General features: G+C 41.6%; 1 protein-coding gene across 6 annotated transcripts in view; it reads left to right on the top strand.

Annotated features, from left to right (window-relative positions):
• Window positions 1-17,186, top strand: part of golga1 (golgin A1) — a 94,296-nt gene extending 77,110 nt beyond the window's left edge. For all 6 annotated transcript variants that reach the window (XM_072239896.1, XM_072239894.1, XM_072239892.1 and 3 more), the window contains 4 exons: window positions 9,146-9,205; window positions 11,247-11,426; window positions 13,418-13,504; window positions 15,674-17,186. In XM_072239896.1, coding sequence (XP_072095997.1) covers window positions 9,146-9,205; window positions 11,247-11,426; window positions 13,418-13,504; window positions 15,674-15,757 — 411 coding nt within the window. In that variant the 3' untranslated portion in view covers window positions 15,758-17,186. The remainder of the gene's footprint in view (window positions 1-9,145; window positions 9,206-11,246; window positions 11,427-13,417; window positions 13,505-15,673) is intronic.
• The last annotated feature ends 1,641 nt before the right edge of the window (window positions 17,187-18,827 follow it).

Raw genomic sequence — 18,827 nt, 5'->3', positions numbered from 1 at the left:
AAAATTCATTGCCACAGATACTTGTGGAGGCCAAGTTGTTGGGTGTAGTTGATAAATTCTTTATTAGTAAGGGCACCTGAGGATAGGGGGAGAAGGCAGGAGAATGGAGTTGAGAGGGATAATAAATCAGCCATGATGGAATGGTGGAGCAGACTCGATAGGCTGAATGGCCTGTTTCTGCTCCTGTGTCTTATGGTCTTACAATAGCTTGCTTTGAAAGCCTTTTCTTCTAAATAGACCAAAAACTAGAATGCTATGCAGGAGGAAAGGGTTAGTTTGATCTTGTTTATTTAGATGCTGGTACAATATCATAGGCTGAAGGACCTGTTATTGTGCTGCACTGTTCTGTGTTCTGTGTTCACTGGCTGGTATCTCATGAGGCAATCAAACCACAACCAGTCTGCCCCTATCAACCAGACCAAGTTATATAATACCAAATGTGGAAGGCTACATCTTCTGAACATTTGCACCCGATTTTTCTTGCAACTGAATATCTTGTCATTGCAAAGGAAGCTCTGTTAGAGGCCTTTATCGGTGTCATGCTTCAGTAACAGGTTCGAAATGACTCAAGAGGAAACCTGATGCAGAGTTTTATGTGGGTGCAGAACAGGGTGGATGACTAGCTTTTTCTGCATACGGGTGGCACCAGGCCAAGTAATTTACAAAAGTCACTAACAGATCCAAAAAAAAACCCACTTAAGATTTTTTTTTTGTTTGTGGCACTTTCTGCCTCAAGGAGTGGATAGAGCTGACAGTCTTATCACTTTTAAAGGGCAGCAATGTCATCATGAAGGAGAAGAGAGAACGTGTATGCACAGGTGCAATGAATATCAGAGATACACCATTCACAACAAAACTGTCATTGATAGAATATGCAAGGAAGAGCAAATGGTGATGTAGTGATTAGGCAAACACGAGGAAATCTGCAGATGCTGGAATTTGAAGCAACACACATCAAAGTTGCTGGTGAACGCAGCAGGCCAGGCAGCATCTCTAGGAAGAGGTACCGTCGACATTTCGGGCCGAGACCCTTCGTCAGGACTAACTGAAAGAAGAGCTAGTAAGAGATTTGAAAGTGGGAGGGGGAGGGGGAGATCCAAAATAATAGGAGAAGACAGGAGGGGGAGGGATGGAGCCAAGAGCTGGACAGTTGATTGGCAAAAGGGATATGAGAGGATCATGGAACAGGAGGCCTAGGGAGAAAGATAAGGGAGAGGGGGGAAAAAGCCCAGAGGATGGGCAAGGGGTATAGTCAGAGGGACAGAGGGAGAAAAAGGAGAGAGCGAAAAAGAATGTGTGTATATAAATAAATAATGGATGGGGTACGAGGGGGCGGTGAGGCATTAGCGGAAGTTTGAGGAGTCAGTGTTCATGCCATCAGGTTGCAGGCTTTCCATACGGAGTATAAGGTGTTGTTCCTCCAACCTGAGAGTGGCTTCATCTTTACAGTAGAGGAGGCCGTGGATAGGCATATCAGAATGGGAATGGGACATGGAATTAAAATGTGTGGCCATTAGGAGATCCTGCTTTCTCTGGCGGACAGAGCGTAGGTGTTCAGCGAAACGATCTCTCAGCCTGCGTCAGGTCTTGCCGATATATATAGAGAAGGCCACATCGGGAGCACCGGACGCAGTATATCACCCCAGCCGACTCACAGGTGAAGTGTCGCCTCACCTGGAAGGACTGTTTGGGGCCCTGATTGGTGGTGAGAGAGGAAGTGTAAGGGCATGTGTAGCACTTGTTCCGCTTACAAGGATAAGTGCCAGGAGGGAGATCGGTGGAGAGAGATGGGGGGAACGAATGGACAAGGGAGTCGCTTAGGGAGCGATCTCTGCGGAAAACAGAGACGGGGGGAGGGAAAGATGTGCTTAGAGGTGGGATCCTGTTGGAGGTGGCGGAAGTTACGGAGAATTATATGTTGGACCCGGAGGCTGGTGGGGTGGTAGGCGAGGACAAGGGGAACCCTATTTCTAGTGGGCTGGCAGGAGGATGGAGTGAGAGCAGATGTGCATGAAATGGGAGAGATATGTTTGAGAGCAGAGTTGATTGTGGAGGAAGGGAAACCCATTTCTTTAAAAAAGGAGGACATCTTCCTCATCCTGGAATGAAAAACCTCATCCTGAGAGCAAATGTGGCGAAGATGGAGGAGTGATTAGGGTTGTGCTAGTTGGTTCAAGAACCGAATGGTTGTAGCTGTGCTTGAACCTGCTCCTGTGGGACTTCAGACTTCTGTATTTTCTGGCATAGATTTTCATCCTACTGAGAAAAAAAAAATTGTCTGTCTCTGAAGTAAATGGATGACCCCCCCCCTTAATTTTAAACAATGACTCCTAGTTCTAGGTTCTCCCACAAGAGGAATTTCCATCTTGTCAACAAGTTTCAGTGTCTTGTGTTTCAGTCAAGGCTTCCCTCACACATCTAAATTCCAGCAGTAACAAGATAAACCTGTCCAACCTTTCCTAATAGGACACCTACTCAGTTTAACTCTTTGTCTGGTAGACGTCAACTGAACTGCTTCCAATACCTTAACATCCCTCAAATAAGGAGACTAATACTGTACACATAATAACAATGATGCCAATAAGTGGCGACTCTTGTGGAAATCATCAGATTTTCCCATTAGGCCGACTACAGCTGAAATCCACAGCAACAGTCATGGATACTTCAGTAAGTAGCGTTGTTTGAAGATGTTTTTTTTAAAAATCCATCAATAGCCAAAATTAACGAAGCCCGGATGGTAAACGGCGGTTGCAAATGCAGTTCCCCTTTAAGAAAAGTTAAGTGCGGAAGCCAGGCCAGTTTAAAGATAAGATTGAAATGCCAAGGCCTTAGATCCCCACTCCCGACTATCCTGCTGGCGAATGTACAGACCCTGGAAAATAAAATTGAAGACTTCAGAACAAAATTGCTGTACCAGAGGGACATCAGAGACAGCTGTGTACTTGGCTTCACGGAAACATGGCTGTGCCCTGCCATTGCAAGTTGTGGCTTCACCATTCAGACAGGACAGCTCAGTCTTTTAAAGGTAGAGGAGGTGGTATGTGCTTCATGATTATCTCATTGTGATACACAGACGTGGCAGTTCTGTCTCAGTACTGCTCGCCTGACCTGGAACACCAAATAGTCAAACATTATCCATTTTATCTGCAGAGTGAGTTTTCTGCCATCGTCCTGGTAGCAATGTACATTCCACCTCAGTCCAATGTCAGGGCCAGCTTGAAGAAGTCTGTAAACAACTATCAGGAGCCAATACACTTAACCACTGTTGTACCACCATCAATAATATTTACTGTGCCATCCCACGTCCTCACTTTGGAAAGTCAGATCATCTGGCTGAACTTCTACTCTCAGCTTATCGGCAAAGACTAAAGACTGAAGCACCAGTGGTGAGAACCAAGAAGGCATGGTCAAGGGATACAAAGGAGCACTTACAGGACTGCTCTGAGACAGTGGACTGGACAATATTCAGGGATTCATTTTGGAATCTGAGTGAATATGCTAGATTTGTCACTGGCTTCATCAAGACCTGTGTGCATGAGTGTGTGCCTTCGACAATATACTGAACCTACCCAGAACAAAAGCCATGGATGAACCAAGAGATTCATAGTCTATTGAGGGCTAGATCTGTGGCATTCAAGACCAGTGGTCCAGAAGTATACGATCCTCCCAAGATGGTGTACCGGATAGACTGGAAAGACTTGTGCAAACCAATTGGCAGGAGTGTTCAAGGACATCTTCAATCTGTCAATGCTACAATCGGAGGTTCCCGCCTGCTCCAAAAGGGCAACAATAATACCAGTGCTCAAGAAGAGCAGGGTGAGCTAACTCAATGACTGTCGCCCAGTGGCAATCATGTCTACTGTGATGGAGTGCTTTGGTCATAGCTAGAATCAACTTCTGCCTAAGCAAGGACCTGAGCCTGCTGCAGTTTGCCCGTCGCCACAGTCGTAGGTCTTAAGCAGATACAATCTCACTGCCTCTCCACTTGGCCATAGATCACCTGGAAAACAGTAATACTTACTTCAACCTGCTGTTTATTGATTACAGCTCAGTGTACAACACAATCATAACCTCAGTTCTAATCAACAAGCTCCAAATCCTAGGCCTCTGTACTTCCACTGCAACTGGATCTTTGACTTCCTCGCTGAGAGACCACAGTTTGTGCGGATCAGAAGTAACATCTCCGCCTCGCTGACAATCAACACTGGTGCACCTCAAATGCTTAGCCCACTGCTTTACTCTCTACACCAACGATTGTGAAGCTAGGCACAGCTCAAATACCATCTGTAATTTTGCTAATGAAACAGCTACTGGCAGAATTTCAGATGGTGATGAGGAGGTGTACAGGAGCAAGATGGATCAGCTGGTTGAGTGATATTGCAACAACAACCTTGCATTCAACATCAGTAAGACCAAGGAATTGATTATCGACTTCAGGAAGGTTAAGTCAAGGGAACACACACGGGTTCTCATCAGTGGAAAGGGTAACCAGTTTCAAGTACCTGGGTGTCAGCATCTCTGAGGATCTATCCTGGCCCCAATATATTGATACAATTAGAAAAAAAAAATGACAGCGGCTGTGTTTCATTAGGAATTTGAGGAGACTTGCTATGCCACCAAAAACTCACAAATTTCTACAGATGTACTATGGAGAACATTCTAACAGGTTGAATCACTGTCTGGTATGGAATGGCTACTGCACAGGATCGGATAAAGCTTCAGAAAGTGGTAAACTCAGCCAGCTTCATCATAGACATTAGCCTTCTGAGCATTGAGGACACCTTCAAAAGGTGATGCCTCAGAAAGGTGGCATCCATCATTAAGGACCCCCATCACCCAGGACATGCCCTCTTCTCATTGCTACCATCAGAGAGGAGGTACAGGAGTCTGAAGACACACCTTGATGTTTCAAAAACAGCTTCTTCCTCTCTGCAATCAGATTTCTGAATGGACAATTAATCCATGAACACTACCTCAATATTTTTTTCTCTCTTTTTGCAGTACTTAATTCTTTTATTATATATACTTTTTGTAATTTGTAGCTTTATTATTTCAATATGTTGCAATATACTGCTGCCACAAAATAACAAAATTTCACGACACAGTTGCAAGAAAATGTTTGTAAGCATTTTGCATTCCCTGGTTTTCTGTATTAATTACTCATAAAATGTGGTCCGATCTTCATCTAAGTCAGAATAATCTGCCTAAACTAATAACACACAAATTGTACTTTTCATGTCTTTATTGAACACATTGTTTAATCATTCACAGTCCAGGCTGGAAAAAGTATGTGAACTCTTGTATTTAATAACTGGCAGAACCTCCTTTAGCAGCAATAACCTCCACCAAGTGTTTCCTGTAGCTGCAGATCAGACTTGCACAATGGCGAGGAGGAATTTCAGGCCATTCCTCCATACAAAACTGTTTCAGTTCATCAGTATTTCTGGGATACCTTGCATGAACAGCCCTCTTCAGGCCATGCCACAGCATCTCAACTGGGTTAACATCTGGACTCTGACTTGGCCATTCCAAAACACTAACTTTCTTCTTTTTAAACCATACTGTTGTTGATTTACTCTTGTGTTTTGGATCATCGTCTTGTTACATCATCCAAATTCTATTAAACTTCAGGTGACAGACCGCTACCCTGACATTCTCCTGTAATATGTCTTGATACGATTTCGAATTCTTTGTTCCCTCATGATTGAAAGCTGTCCAGACCCTGAGGCAGCAAAGCAGCCCCAAACCATGATGCTCCTTCCACCATGCTTCACAGTTGGGATGAGGCTTTGGTGTTGGTGTGCAGTGCCCTTGTTCATCTAAACATAGCGGTGTATAGTTCTGCTAAATAGTTCAACTTTTGTCTTATCTGCCCACAGAACATTGTCCAAAAAATTTTGTGGAACGTCCAGGTGGTCTTTTGCAAACTGAGATTTTTTTTGGAGAGCAATGGTTTCCTCTGTGGTGTTCTTTCATGAACACAATTTTTGTTCAGTGTTTTTCTTATTGGGACGCATGAACAGAGCAAGTACTAGAGATTTCTGCAGGTCTTTTGCTGTTAACTTTGGGATCTTTTTCACCTCCTTCAGCATTGCACGTTGCGCTTTTGATGTGATTTTTGCAGGACGCCCACTGCTAGGGAGAGTAGCAACAGTACTGAATTTCCTCCATTTGTAGACGGTTTCTCTTACTCTGGACTGAAGAACACTCAGTTCTTTAGAAATGCTTTTGTAGCCTTTTCCAGCTTCATGCATCTCTACAATTCTTCTACTAAGGTCCTCTGAACGCTGTTTTGATCGAGGCATGGTGCACATAAAGAGGTTTTTCTTGAGAAGAGCAGGCTCTGTCAGTAACTTGACTTTGTGTGTCTGTCTTTTCTTATAGGGCAGGTCACCTCTACGCCTCACACTTCCAATCTCATCTCATTGATTGGAACACCTGACTCCAAATAGCTTTTGTAGAAGGCATTACCCCAGAGGATCACGTACTTTTTGAACCTAGACTGTGATTGTCTAAATGGTGTACTCAGTATTGACGAGAAGTACCATTGTGTATTATTAATTAGTTTAGACAGATTGTGTTTGTCTATTATAGTGACTTAGATGAAGATCAGACGATATTTTATGAGTATTTAATGCAGAAAACCAGCTAATTGCAAAGTGTTCAGAAATTTTTTCTTGCAACTATATGCTGGTGACATTCTAACTGAGTACTGTAGGTGTGGGCTCATCACTGGCCTACAGTACTGAAGCATAATCTCCTTATCTTTATGTTAGATTTCATTTGCAATTAATTAAACTGGTGCAGCAGATTATTAGGAAAACATAAAATATAAGTTATTAATTAAAAGAATAATCTTTTCATTGACTGTGAACCTGCTTGTGTTGTTCTGTTGACCACTGTGTGCATGCTATGTTGGTGCCAGAATGTGTGGTGACACTTGTGGGCTGCCCCCAGCACATCCTTGGGTGTGTCGGATGTTAACACAAGTGATCCATTTCACTGTCTGTTTCGACGTAGTTGTGATAAATAAATCTGAATCTGAAATTGATTTTTGCAACTTAAAGTAAAATATTTTTTAAGAATCCCTTCTCCTTGTCCCTAATGAAATGGCTTTTAAGCTTACAAATGCCAACAAAGCAGAGTGATGGATGTGATCACTTCTGTCATGTACTAAGTCCTGGAATTACATTTGGGTCTGTGTATATCTGGGACTTGCTGGAAATGACAGAACCCCATAGTTTGCACATCCAGCAGCATTTGATTCATTATATCTCCACTTCCTTCCATCCAGTCCGTCTTCAAAGTGCATTGCTTCAGGAGGACTAGTAACATCGTAAAGAATGCCTGCCACGCTGGCCATTTCCTTTCCTACATTCTGGGAGCTTTAAAGCCTTGTCAGTTAGACTGAAGGACTGCTTCTTCCCACTACTATCAGACTTCAAAGCCAGCCACCTCTTTCATTCCTCTTCCCAGTGATGCTGCCACCTTCTCGGACTGTTAATTTTATCTCACATGGTTTATGGTTTATTCCATTTTTGTAACGGTTTCTTTTTGCACTGTTTCAGATTTCACTACAATTGTTGAACCATTCTGCTGCTACGCAGTCATTGCTGTATTTATTACTACTATGTACACTATTTGCTAACTTCATGTGGATAAGGAACTTCATTACAACTGGTGTGAATAGACAATAGACTAATGTGAATCTGAGCAATGATGCTGAACCTCCTTTGCTGTGATAAGGTGTGATGGTCCCATTTCTTCTCCCATCTTTGAGACTCATAATCATTCAAAAGCCCCAGAGGAGGTTCATGAGAATGATCATGGAAATGCAAGGGTTAAGCAGAGCATTTGATGGCTCTGGGCCTGTACTCACTGGAGTTTAGGGGGATGGGGGGGGCATCTCACTGAAACTTAACAAATATTGAAAGGCCCTGGATAGAGTGGATGTGGAGAGAATATATTCAATAGTGGGAAAGACTAGGACCAAAGGTCACAGCCTCAGAATACAAGTGTGTCCCTTTATACCAGAGATGAGGGGGAATTTCTTTAGCCAGAGGGTGGTGAATCTTTGGAATTCATTGCTACACACAGCTGTGGAGGCCAAGTCAATGGGTATGTTTAAAGCAGAGGTTGATAGGTTCTTGATTAGAAGGGCATCAAAGGTTACAGGGAGAAGGCAGGAGAGGGATAATAAATCAGCCATGATTGAATGGTGGAGCAGACTCCGTGGGTCCAGAAACCTATTCTGCTTCTATGTCTTATGGTCTCATAGCCCATTTATGATTGACCCAAGAAAATGGGGACATTTGAGTATCCATAACCTGGATACATTTAAAATTCACCTGTGATACATTCACCTGTGAGTCGGCTGGGGTGATATACTGCGTCCGGTGCTCCCGATGTGGCCTTTTATATATTGGCGAGACCCGACACAGACTGGGAGACCGCTTTGCTGAACACCTACGCTCTGTCTGCCAGAGAAAGCAGGATCCCCCAGTGGCCACACATTTTAATTCCACATCCCATTCCCATTCTGACATGTCTATCTACAGCCTCCTCTGCTGTAAAGATGAAGCCACACTCAGGTTGGAGGAACAACACCTTATATTCCGTCTGGGTAGCCTCCAACCTGATGGCATGAACATTGACTTCTCTAACTTCCGCTAATGCCCCACCTCCCCCTCGTACCCCATCTGTTACTTATTTTTATACACACATTCTTTCTCTCACTCTCCTTTTTCTCCCTCTGTCCCTCTGAATATACCCCTTGCCCATCCTCTGGGTCCCCCCCCCCCCTTGTCTTTCTTCCTGGACCTCCTGTCCCATGATCCTCTCGTATCCCGTTTTGCCAATCACCTGTCCAGCTCTTGGTTCCATCCCTCCCCCTCCTGTCTTCTCCTATCATTTTGGATCTCCCCTTCCCCCTCCAACTTTCGAATCCCTTACTCACTCTTCCTTCAGTTAGTCCTGACGAAGGGTCTCGGCCTGAAACATTGACTGCACCTCTTCCTAGAGATGCTGCCTGGCCTGCGTTCACCAGCAACTTTTATGTGTGTTACATTTAAAACAAGATTGTTTTATTAAATAAAGCATAACATCACTGTGGATTTTATATTTTACTTTTTTCCCTCTCTCAAAGACAATTAAACAGCTGCTCCAGAGACTAGCAGAACTGAAAAAGACTCTGCAGAAGGAATTGGTAAGGCTCCTGTATGAATCTAACCTTTAAAAACATATTAATTAGATTTTACTTTATTTTTGGGGATCATTTCGAAAAGTGGGTCAGAAAAATGACATCAATATTTGCACATGCGTAAAGTATGGCAGATGCCACTAGCCAGCAGGTTCCTTGACACCCAGGGCATAACATGTGTAACCTAATACTGAAATAATGTCACATAGTGAATTGTTCCCAGGATAGTTTTCTAACACTTTGCATGACCCAGATTCCGTGGAAGTAATAGCACAATTTGAGGGAACTTAACTAGGTGATTGATAACCCGTTTAAATTCCTGTGTTTTTACTCCTCGTAAACTCTCGCACATGTGGTGCACATTGAAACTAGTGAGGCTCTTCCACTTTGAACTGGAACTAACCCACTGTTCTCATGTGTACTTAAGCAATTGAATAATGTGTTTGGTTTGGCAAAGTGAATTTTGTGGTTTCCTACCCACGGGGAGGCTGGGTAGCTAAGCGGTTAGTTTAATGCTATTACAGTGCCAGCTGTAAGATTAGGGTTCAGTCCTGCCCTTGTCTGGAAAGGTTGTGCACTCTCCCCTTGACCACATGGGTTTCCCCTGGGTGCTCCATTTTCCAAAGATGGACGAGTTAGAACATGATTTGTTGGTGCTAGAAGCATGACCAGACTTGGGAGCTGCCCCCGGCACATTTCGAACAGTGACACAAAGGGTGCATTACACTGGATTTTTGATATACATGTGAACAATATGGCTTATGTTTAAAACTAGATGTGGAGAGGATGTTTCCTAGAATGACCAGAGGTCTGTCCATTTATAACAGAGGTGAAGAGGAATTCCTCCAGCACGAGGGGGGTGAATTTGTGAAATTCATTGCCACAGACGTGTGGAGGCCAAGTCATTGGGTCTGTTTAAAGCGATTGAGTGCAGATATGTTTGATTAGTAGAATATCAAAGGTTACAGGGAGAAGACAGGGGAAAGGGGTTGAGAGGGATAATAAATCAGCCACGATGGAATGGTGGAGCAGGCCTGAATGGTCTAATTCTGCTCCAATGTCTTATGGATTAATATGCCGACAAAGGCTTTGTTTAATTTGGCATCATACTTGACACAGACATCATGAGCTGAAGGTCACATTCATGTGTTGTACTGTTCTGTGTCCCACGTCCCAGAGACATACAGGTTGGTAGGTTATTGAATGCTGTAAATTGCCCCAAGTGAGCAGGCAATTAGTAGAATCTGAGAGGATTTGATGGTAATCTGGGATTATTGCAGATGAATGCTTATGTCAGCGAGAGTTCAGTGGGTTGAATGGGCCTCTTCATTCTGTATGAATGAGGCATCTTATCATATTTATCTTTAACATGCAAAAAAAATAGAAATGCAAGAATGGATAGTAATTCCAGCATATCTTCCTCTGGAGATTATCTTCATAAATTTAAAAGAGAATTGCATTCATCAGGCAGTGCTTTGTCTTTTATGTAGAGAATGTGTTCTGTATGAATAAGGTGCAGATTTAGACCATTCAGCTGTAACGTTGTGTAGCCTTGAGGATCACTGGGCTTTGACTGTTTTTCAGTGCAGATATGTTCTCTGGGGTATGTTCCTTGGAGATAGTACAGTTCACATCAGACAGACAAAGCTTCTATTTGTATAATAGGTTTCCTCAGTTAGAAATTCCAAAGCAGAAATCACAGTCATGTTTAATATCACTGACATACGTTATGAAATTTGTTTTTGCAGCAGGAGTACATCAAATATACTATAAATTATAATAAGAAATATATCTAAAAATTAAGTGGTGCAGAAAGAGCAAAAATAGTGAGGTAGTGTTCATGGGTTGGTTCATTGTCCATTCAGAAATCTGATGATGTACGGGAAGAAGCTGTTCCTAAAACAGTGAGTGCGTGTCTTCAGGCTCCTGTACCTCTTCTCTGATGGTAGTAATGAGAGGGGGACATGACCTGGGTGGTGGGGTATGATTTTGATTTGGTTTTGCTTGTAGCATTTGATTAATGCATTCTAAACCTTCTCAATTAAAGAAAATGAAACCAGAAATGGAGCCCGCTGAAGTCCGAGAGAGATCCTGCTTCGAACCGCTGGCCACCGTTAGTAATTCCTCCACTGTTGTAAACAATTCTGATCTGAATGACTCCAGGGAGATAAATTTTGAGTATCTTAAACATGTCCTCCTCAAGTTCATGTCTGTACGAGAATCAGAGGTAAGTTAATAATAACTCATTAGTTTAAAGTTGATCAGTGGAAATGTATTACTAGAGTCTGTCAAGAGAAATTAAGTATAGATTGGTGATTGTAATTTAAATAATGAGAGAGGAAGCCCAGCTGTGGTTTGGTATTTAAACCCATATAGCGTATGTGAGATCTGGACTTATGATTCTTTAGTATTAATACAGGAATCTGGAAGTAAAACTTTTGGAAAGGCTTATCCAATGCTGGCAAATCCCATCACACAAAGCTCTCAGGTTTAGGAAATTCTTTCCTGGGATGCCACATAGTGTAGAGGTTAGCTCAAGGAGTTACGGAGTACGGCATGATTTTCGTTGGGTGCTCCAGTTTCCTCCCACGGTCCAAAGGCATACCGGGTAAGTTAATTGGTCATCATAAATTGTCTTATGATATTAGTTTGGTTGCTGGGTGGCGCAGCCTGAAGAGCCAGAAGGGTCTACTTCACGCTCTATCAGTAAATAAAATAAATAAATTAGCATAATCTCCCAAAATTCATTAGGCAATTTGATAGAGGTGTATAAGATGATGAGAAGCAAAGCCAGCACGTTTTTCCCAGAGTGGCTGTGGTCAATACCAGAGGACGTCCACTTAAGGTGGGTGGAGGAAAGTTTAAGAGAGATGACAGAGGTAGGTATCTACACAGAGAACGTTAAGTGCCTGCAACTCACTGCTGGGTGTGTGTGGCTGATACAATAGAGGCATTTAAGAGGCTCTTAGGTAGGCAGATGGGATGTGGATTATGTAAGAGGAAAGGTTAGGTAGATCGTGGAATTGGTATATAGTGGTTGCCACAACATTGTGGGCCAAAGGCCTATACTATGGTGCATACTATATTCTATGTTCAAAAGTTCATTTATTATCAAAGTATGTAACTCTGAAATTCTTCAATTGTCTGGATAGCTGTGAAACCAAGAAAGAAAGAGAAAAGAGAGGCAGCAGATCATCAACCTCCAAATCTCTCCTCCCGCACAAAACAAATGAACAAAACAGATCAGGCATATCGACCCCCAAATCTCTCCTCCTGCACAAAACAAACTGAGAAGGTCAGGAGAAAAAACACAGGACAAAAATCCGTAACACTGAAAAACAGAATCCATAGTACTATTTCCATAATATGTTCTATTAGTTCTTATTAGACCACCTGCCTATCATTACTTGTGACAAATAATACTAATCTCTAAAAGTTTAGGGGGTTCCATCAAAGACTGGACATAAGAGTGTTGTAATTTATTGGTTAGATTCAATAACGTGACAAGGATCAGGAAACCCTTTGCCAAGTGGCAAGTGATTTGTTGAAAGATCAACAGTGGAGACAAAGTGTTTCTGGAAATACACTGACTGCTCTGGTCATTGTAGCCCAATGTAGTACTTTAATGAATTCCTACTTAAAGGTCTGGAGAAGATTTATTGAAGCACTAAAAAGTGAATCTTGAATAGACTTTTAAAACTTTATATTTAAAATGTTTTTTGAGCAAAATTAAGCCATTTTGCCCATCAAGTCTGCTCCGCTATTTCATCATGATTGATCCAATTTTCCTCTCAGCCCCAATCTCCTACCTTCTCCCTGTATCCCTTCATGCCCTAACCAATCAAGAATCTATCGATCTCTGCCTTAAATATACATAAAGACTTGGTCTTCTCAGCAGTCTGTGGCAAAGAATTCCACAGATTTGTGACTGCTACAATTATTTTGGCGTTTTCCTTACTGATCCATCAGTACTTTTCTGCTGGTGGAAAATAGAAGGGCCTGTAATGTGATGTATCCCTAAAATAAAAATATAGGTAGGGTCAGGAATGTGCAGGAAATGGACACAGTTAAGGCAGAAGGGATTAGTTTAGTTGAGCATTCGATTACTAATTAGTTTGGCACAACATTGTGGGCTGAAGGGCCAATTCTATGTTCTGTATTAGTTTTCAGTGCGATAAGTGAAAAAAGTATTAAATTACGGTATGTGTTTTGTTGCAGGCCTATCAGCTGGTTAAAGCTGTATCTGTGCTACTAAACTTCACACGTGAAGAGGAGAAGATGTTAAAGGAATCATTAGAATACAAGGTAATAGCATTGGTGCTTTTGTTGGTTCTCCAAATTAATTGTTGTTGTTAACCATTCTTTTCCCTTGGATACAGTTGCTCCTCCATAAATCTTGTGTCATTGCCCTTCTCAAAAAAGAATGGGTATTGACCCACCTGCTCTGGGAAACTGCACCCTTATCCTCTTATCATTCTTATCTTATCCTCTCCAGTTGTTGAATTTGTTGTAGCCTTTCAAATTTGGACCATTTTTTGGAACCCTTTTTCAATTAAGATCGTAAGAAAATAAGGAACAGGAGTAGGCCACTCGGCCCCTCAAGCTTGCCCTGCTGTTCAATATGATCATTTCTGTTGAGCCCCAAATCCTGTATACTCTTCTATTCCCTATAGTCCACAATTCCAAGATCTTGCCTGTTTTAGACACACCAAATGATCCGGCCTCAAAAAGCCTCCAGGGGAAGAGAATTCTAGAGACTTACCCTATGTCTTGTATCCTCTTAGACCATTTGATGCCCTGATTAATCAAGAACCTATTAACCTCCACTTTAAATATACTCCATGACTTGGCTTCCACAGCTGCCCGTGGAAGTAAATTCCACAGATTCACTCCCTCTGGCTAAAGGAATTCCTCTTCGTATGTATTCTAAGTGGATGTCACTATAGTCTGAGGCTCTGCCTTCTGGTACTAGACTCACCCACTATAGGAAACATCCTCTCCATGTCCACCCCATCCAGGCCTTTCAATATTTCATAGATTTCAATGTGATTTCACCCCCTCCCCCTTCTTCTGAACTCCAGCAAGTATGGGCCTAAAGCCATCAAATGCTCCTCATACATTAACCCTTTCATTCTTGGAATCATTGTACTGAACCCCCTCTGGATCCTCTCCAATGCCAGCTCATCTTTTCTCAGATGAGGAGCCCAAAACTGCTCATAATACTCCAAGTGCGGTCTGACCAATGCCTTATAAAGCCTCAGCATTACATCCTTGCTCCTATATTCTAATCCTCTCAAAATGAATGCTATCATTGCATTTGTCTTCCTTATCACCAACTCAACCTGCAATGTAACCTTTACAGAATCCTGCTCTAGAACTCCCAAGTCCTCTTGCACTATTCTTCTATTCCCTACAGCCCTCAAGTCCCAGGTGTTTCAAAAATTTGTCTACTTTTTTTAGATACCCCCAATGATCCAGCCTCAACAATCCTCTGGGGAAGAGATGCACCACCCTCCTTGTGAAATACCTGCTCATCTCAATCTTAAATGACCTCCCTCCCACTCTAATACTATAACCATCTCCCTCCTACAAATCCCGATTTTCAATTTAACTACTGAACTAATATGTTTTTTATTTGAGTCAGTAAAGAGAGCCGATGTGATCATCTGTTCTTCTTGTGATTCTTGACCTGTCAGCTGTTTTTAATAATGTTGACTACATAATCCTGTCCATTAACACCTAGTGAGGTATACTCACTGGATTCTTATTCAACCAGTTGTGGCTAGAGGTTCACCAGCAACGGCTCTTCTTCCACTCGTTCTTGGTCTCCTGTTCCTTATCTACACGCTGACCCTGGCATCATCTAATAACGTGGTATCATTTCCACCTGTGCAGCTCAGGAAAAGAGCTCCACACCATTGAATACTGCACCACAAGAAAGCAGCATCTATCGTCGAGGACCCCCATTATCCAGGCCATGCTCTCCTCTCACTGTTGCCATCAGGAAGGAGGTACAGGAGCCTTAGGTGCCACACCAGCAGGTTCAGGAACAGTTATTATCTTACAACCATCAGGCTCCTGAACCAGTGTAGATAACTTCACTCACAACTCTGAACTCATTCCACAACCTACTGACTCATTTTCAAAGACTCTACAACACATATTCTCACTATCATTTATTTACATTTTTTATTGTTTGCACAATTTATCTTCCTTTGCACATTAGTTGTTCGTTGGTCTTTGTTATGTATGGCTGCCTGTAAGAAAATTAATTTCAAGATAGCATATGGTGACACATACATACTTTGATAATAAGTTTACTTTCAACTTTGAAATCAGCTCTTGTGTTGTTTTACATTTGAGTGAGAGACACGGCTTAAAAGGTGCATGCATCAGATGGCCATAGGCATGGAATAATTCATCCAACAAATGTCCTTGATTTGCTTCCTAAACATTATTCTGTATACTTTGCAGATGTCTTGGTTTGGATCTAAGCCTGTCCCTAAAGGTATTGTCCGTCCATCAATATCAGGCCGACCTCCCTCTCATTGGCAGTGAACCAAGTGCAATGTCTGGAACGTGCACTCTCACAAGAACCATTGAACACTACAGCTATTGATAAGATATCCTTATTAATATTATCTGTCACTGTTATGACAGTGTTTTAATACAGGACTACCATTTTACATTTAATAGTACCTGGTACTTTATATTACTGCACCTGTTAAATGCAGATGAAGACATTCTCCTATGGGGAATGATATTCACAGAGAAGAAATGTATTTGCAGATTGAAATTCTGTAATTTCAAGAGGGACTTTTTGTTTTGGACCTGTAGCTTTATTACAGCCCTGAACAGATTTGAATGAAATATTGTTTGAAATGACATACTGTCTTACATCTTTGTACATGTGATGCTCCTTCATAAGAAAACATTAACAAATGCTTATCAATGTCAGCTTAAGTTGTAATTTTAATTATTAGCATTAGAATATAAAGCTGGGAATAAATCTAAACAAAGTGGCAGAATCTCCATCCCCTGGTTACAGGACAGCGGTGCTGTTCATAACCGTTTCCAACTTGATATCACAGTCAAATGTTTATCCCCTTTCCAAAATACTCAATGTGCACATCTACAGTTGGATTATTTGAATTGATAAAAGCTGGGCAATGAATGAAAGATGATGGTAGAAGAGATTGTTTGATATTGTAATCAGTTTTCTCTAACTGGTCCAAAAACATCATTGTAGCCCTCACACGGGTGTGAAATACCTCTCAGATATTCTCCAATAGTTGTACATGTCCATGTTGATTCATTGCATCGCCTCGAGCGGGGGTTCCCAACCTTTTTATGCCGTGGATACCCACATTAACTAAGGTTAGGAACTGCTGACCCAGAGCCTTTCCATGTGTTGTTGCTGTTTTAAGGTTATCATGTGTTTTTTTTTATTGCAGTATGTGAAAATGATGCTGGAATCAGAAGCTGGGGCTTTAATGCTTGGTATAAATAGGGCAAGCAAAAGTACGGTTAAATTCACATATACTTGGGCTAATGCAAATTAGAAAGGAATGTGGCATTTCAGGATAGTTTCAAATGGGAACACTATCGTGTATAGAAACTGGAACAAAGTTGTAACACACCAGATGTATAAATTATTTACAGCTTTCTCAAGGCAGAAAACATTACTGTTGTAATAATGATGTTCCATCAGTATTTTCTTCACCCTGCCATTCATTGAAAGCAAGAGCAACATGTGTAAATAATATAATATATGTTATATGAAAACTAATGCACTTTTATTTGTATAAAAATATGCTGTGGCATGTAATATTTGTACATGCGTTGATTGGCCTTGGCAACTAATTTTTCTCCCTCGATGTTGTAAACCTGGACTGGATACAGCAAGCGATGCTCCGTCTAACCAGTGTTTGCTTGGGAATGATTTGTAGGTGCAATACTTTCCAATTAAAACTCCTTTAGACTTAAAGCATTTGTGTCTGGATTCTTTGAAACTTCTGTTGCAGTTATTGTAACGGTTGTTGAACTGTATATGGTAGTTGGGGGGGTTGACATTACTATTTAAATTTCACCCTTCCGAGATAATAAAAAATTCAGCCCTAGCAACAAAATGTAAGATTCAGATGTGCATTTATGTTCTTAACGTTTGTGAGATTGGCTGCTATCACTGTCAGGTGACGTGGTAAATTTTGCAATGTCTTTTAAAGGTTTGAAATGTCAAGCTGTCTGGTAAATGATATATTTTACTTTCTTATGCTACTATAAAAAGACACGTTCAGCTGTGTAATGGGGATAAAAATATTCTCTGAGATAACTAAGTGCACAAATGGCAAACTTCCAAAAGCTTCTTTTCAAACTTGTTGAAAAATGCACATAAATCAATAGTTCAAACTAACTTCAACTCTTTTTCAGTAGTAGTTGAATATTGTCTAAAAGGGGTAGCAGATGAAGCAGCTGGTAGAGCTAATGCGAGTCTGCATGTTCTCCTTGCAACTGTGTGGGTTTCCTCCAGCTGTTCAAATTTCCTCCAACATCCCAAAGATGTGAGGGTGGTTATTTCTCCATTCTAAATTGCCCCAAGCATGTAAGAGAGGGTTTGACTGGAACGTAGAGTGAATAAAATTAGATTAGCGTAGGAATAGTGTATATGAATGCTTGACAGTCCAGAGGTTGACGTGAATGAACCTGGGAATGAAAGGGTTAATATGAGCAGTGTTTGATGGTTTTGGACCTGTAGAAGAATGGGGGTTGGGGGGATCTCATTGAAACCTATGAAATATTGAAGTGCCCAGATAGAGTGGAAGAAAAGAGCATGTTTTGGTGGAGGAGTTTAGGACCAGAGGGCACAGCCTCAGGATGAGATGAGGAGGAATTTTCTTAGCCAAACAGTAGTTAATTTGTGGAATTCATTGCCACGTTCTGCTGTAGAGGCCAAGTCACTGGGTCGATTTGAAGTGGTGGTTGATAGTTTCTTAAGTTGTAAGGGTATCAAAGGCTACGGGGCGAAGACAGGGGAATGAGGCTGAGAGGGATAATAAATCAACCATGATGGAATGGTAGAGCAGCTTCAATGGGCAAAATGACTTAATTCTGCTCCTATGCCGTATGCTCTGGTCAGTGTGTACTGAAGGGTCTGCATCAAAGCTGTATGAACAACACATTCAGCTTCAACAGAGAAACAGTGAAAGTGATGGTTGAGCCATCACAAGCAAGATGTCTGGTTTGTTGTGATAATGGGGGGGGGGGAGTTGTAATTTTTTAAATAAAACCTTGCATTTATCCAAATAATTTAATTTTTCTTCAAAATTCAGTTTCATTTAGTAATCATGAATAATATGTTAGGTTGTTTCTGGCTGTAGTTCAAACCTTATTTAAAAACTTGATTAGACTCTATAAATGGGCCATTTCCAACCCAGGATGTGATTCCATATCATGATGGACCAGTGTAAATACAGATTTTCAACTTCATCAGCTTTTCACATACCAGCTGTGAGACCAAAGCCTCTCAAAAGGAAATCATGCTTATTTACAAGTAGGTCACTTACACTGTGGAATTGGAAACCAGGTCAGTTGTCCCCATTAAAAGAAATTAGGTTGGGGGTGGGGGATT

The sequence above is a fragment of the Mobula birostris genome, chromosome 22, assembly GCF_030028105.1.
Source record: "Mobula birostris isolate sMobBir1 chromosome 22, sMobBir1.hap1, whole genome shotgun sequence".
NCBI classification, from domain to species: Eukaryota; Metazoa; Chordata; class Chondrichthyes; order Myliobatiformes; family Myliobatidae; genus Mobula; species Mobula birostris.
The sequence above is the reverse complement of the archived record's forward strand: the minus strand, read 5'-3'. Positions and strand labels throughout refer to the sequence as shown.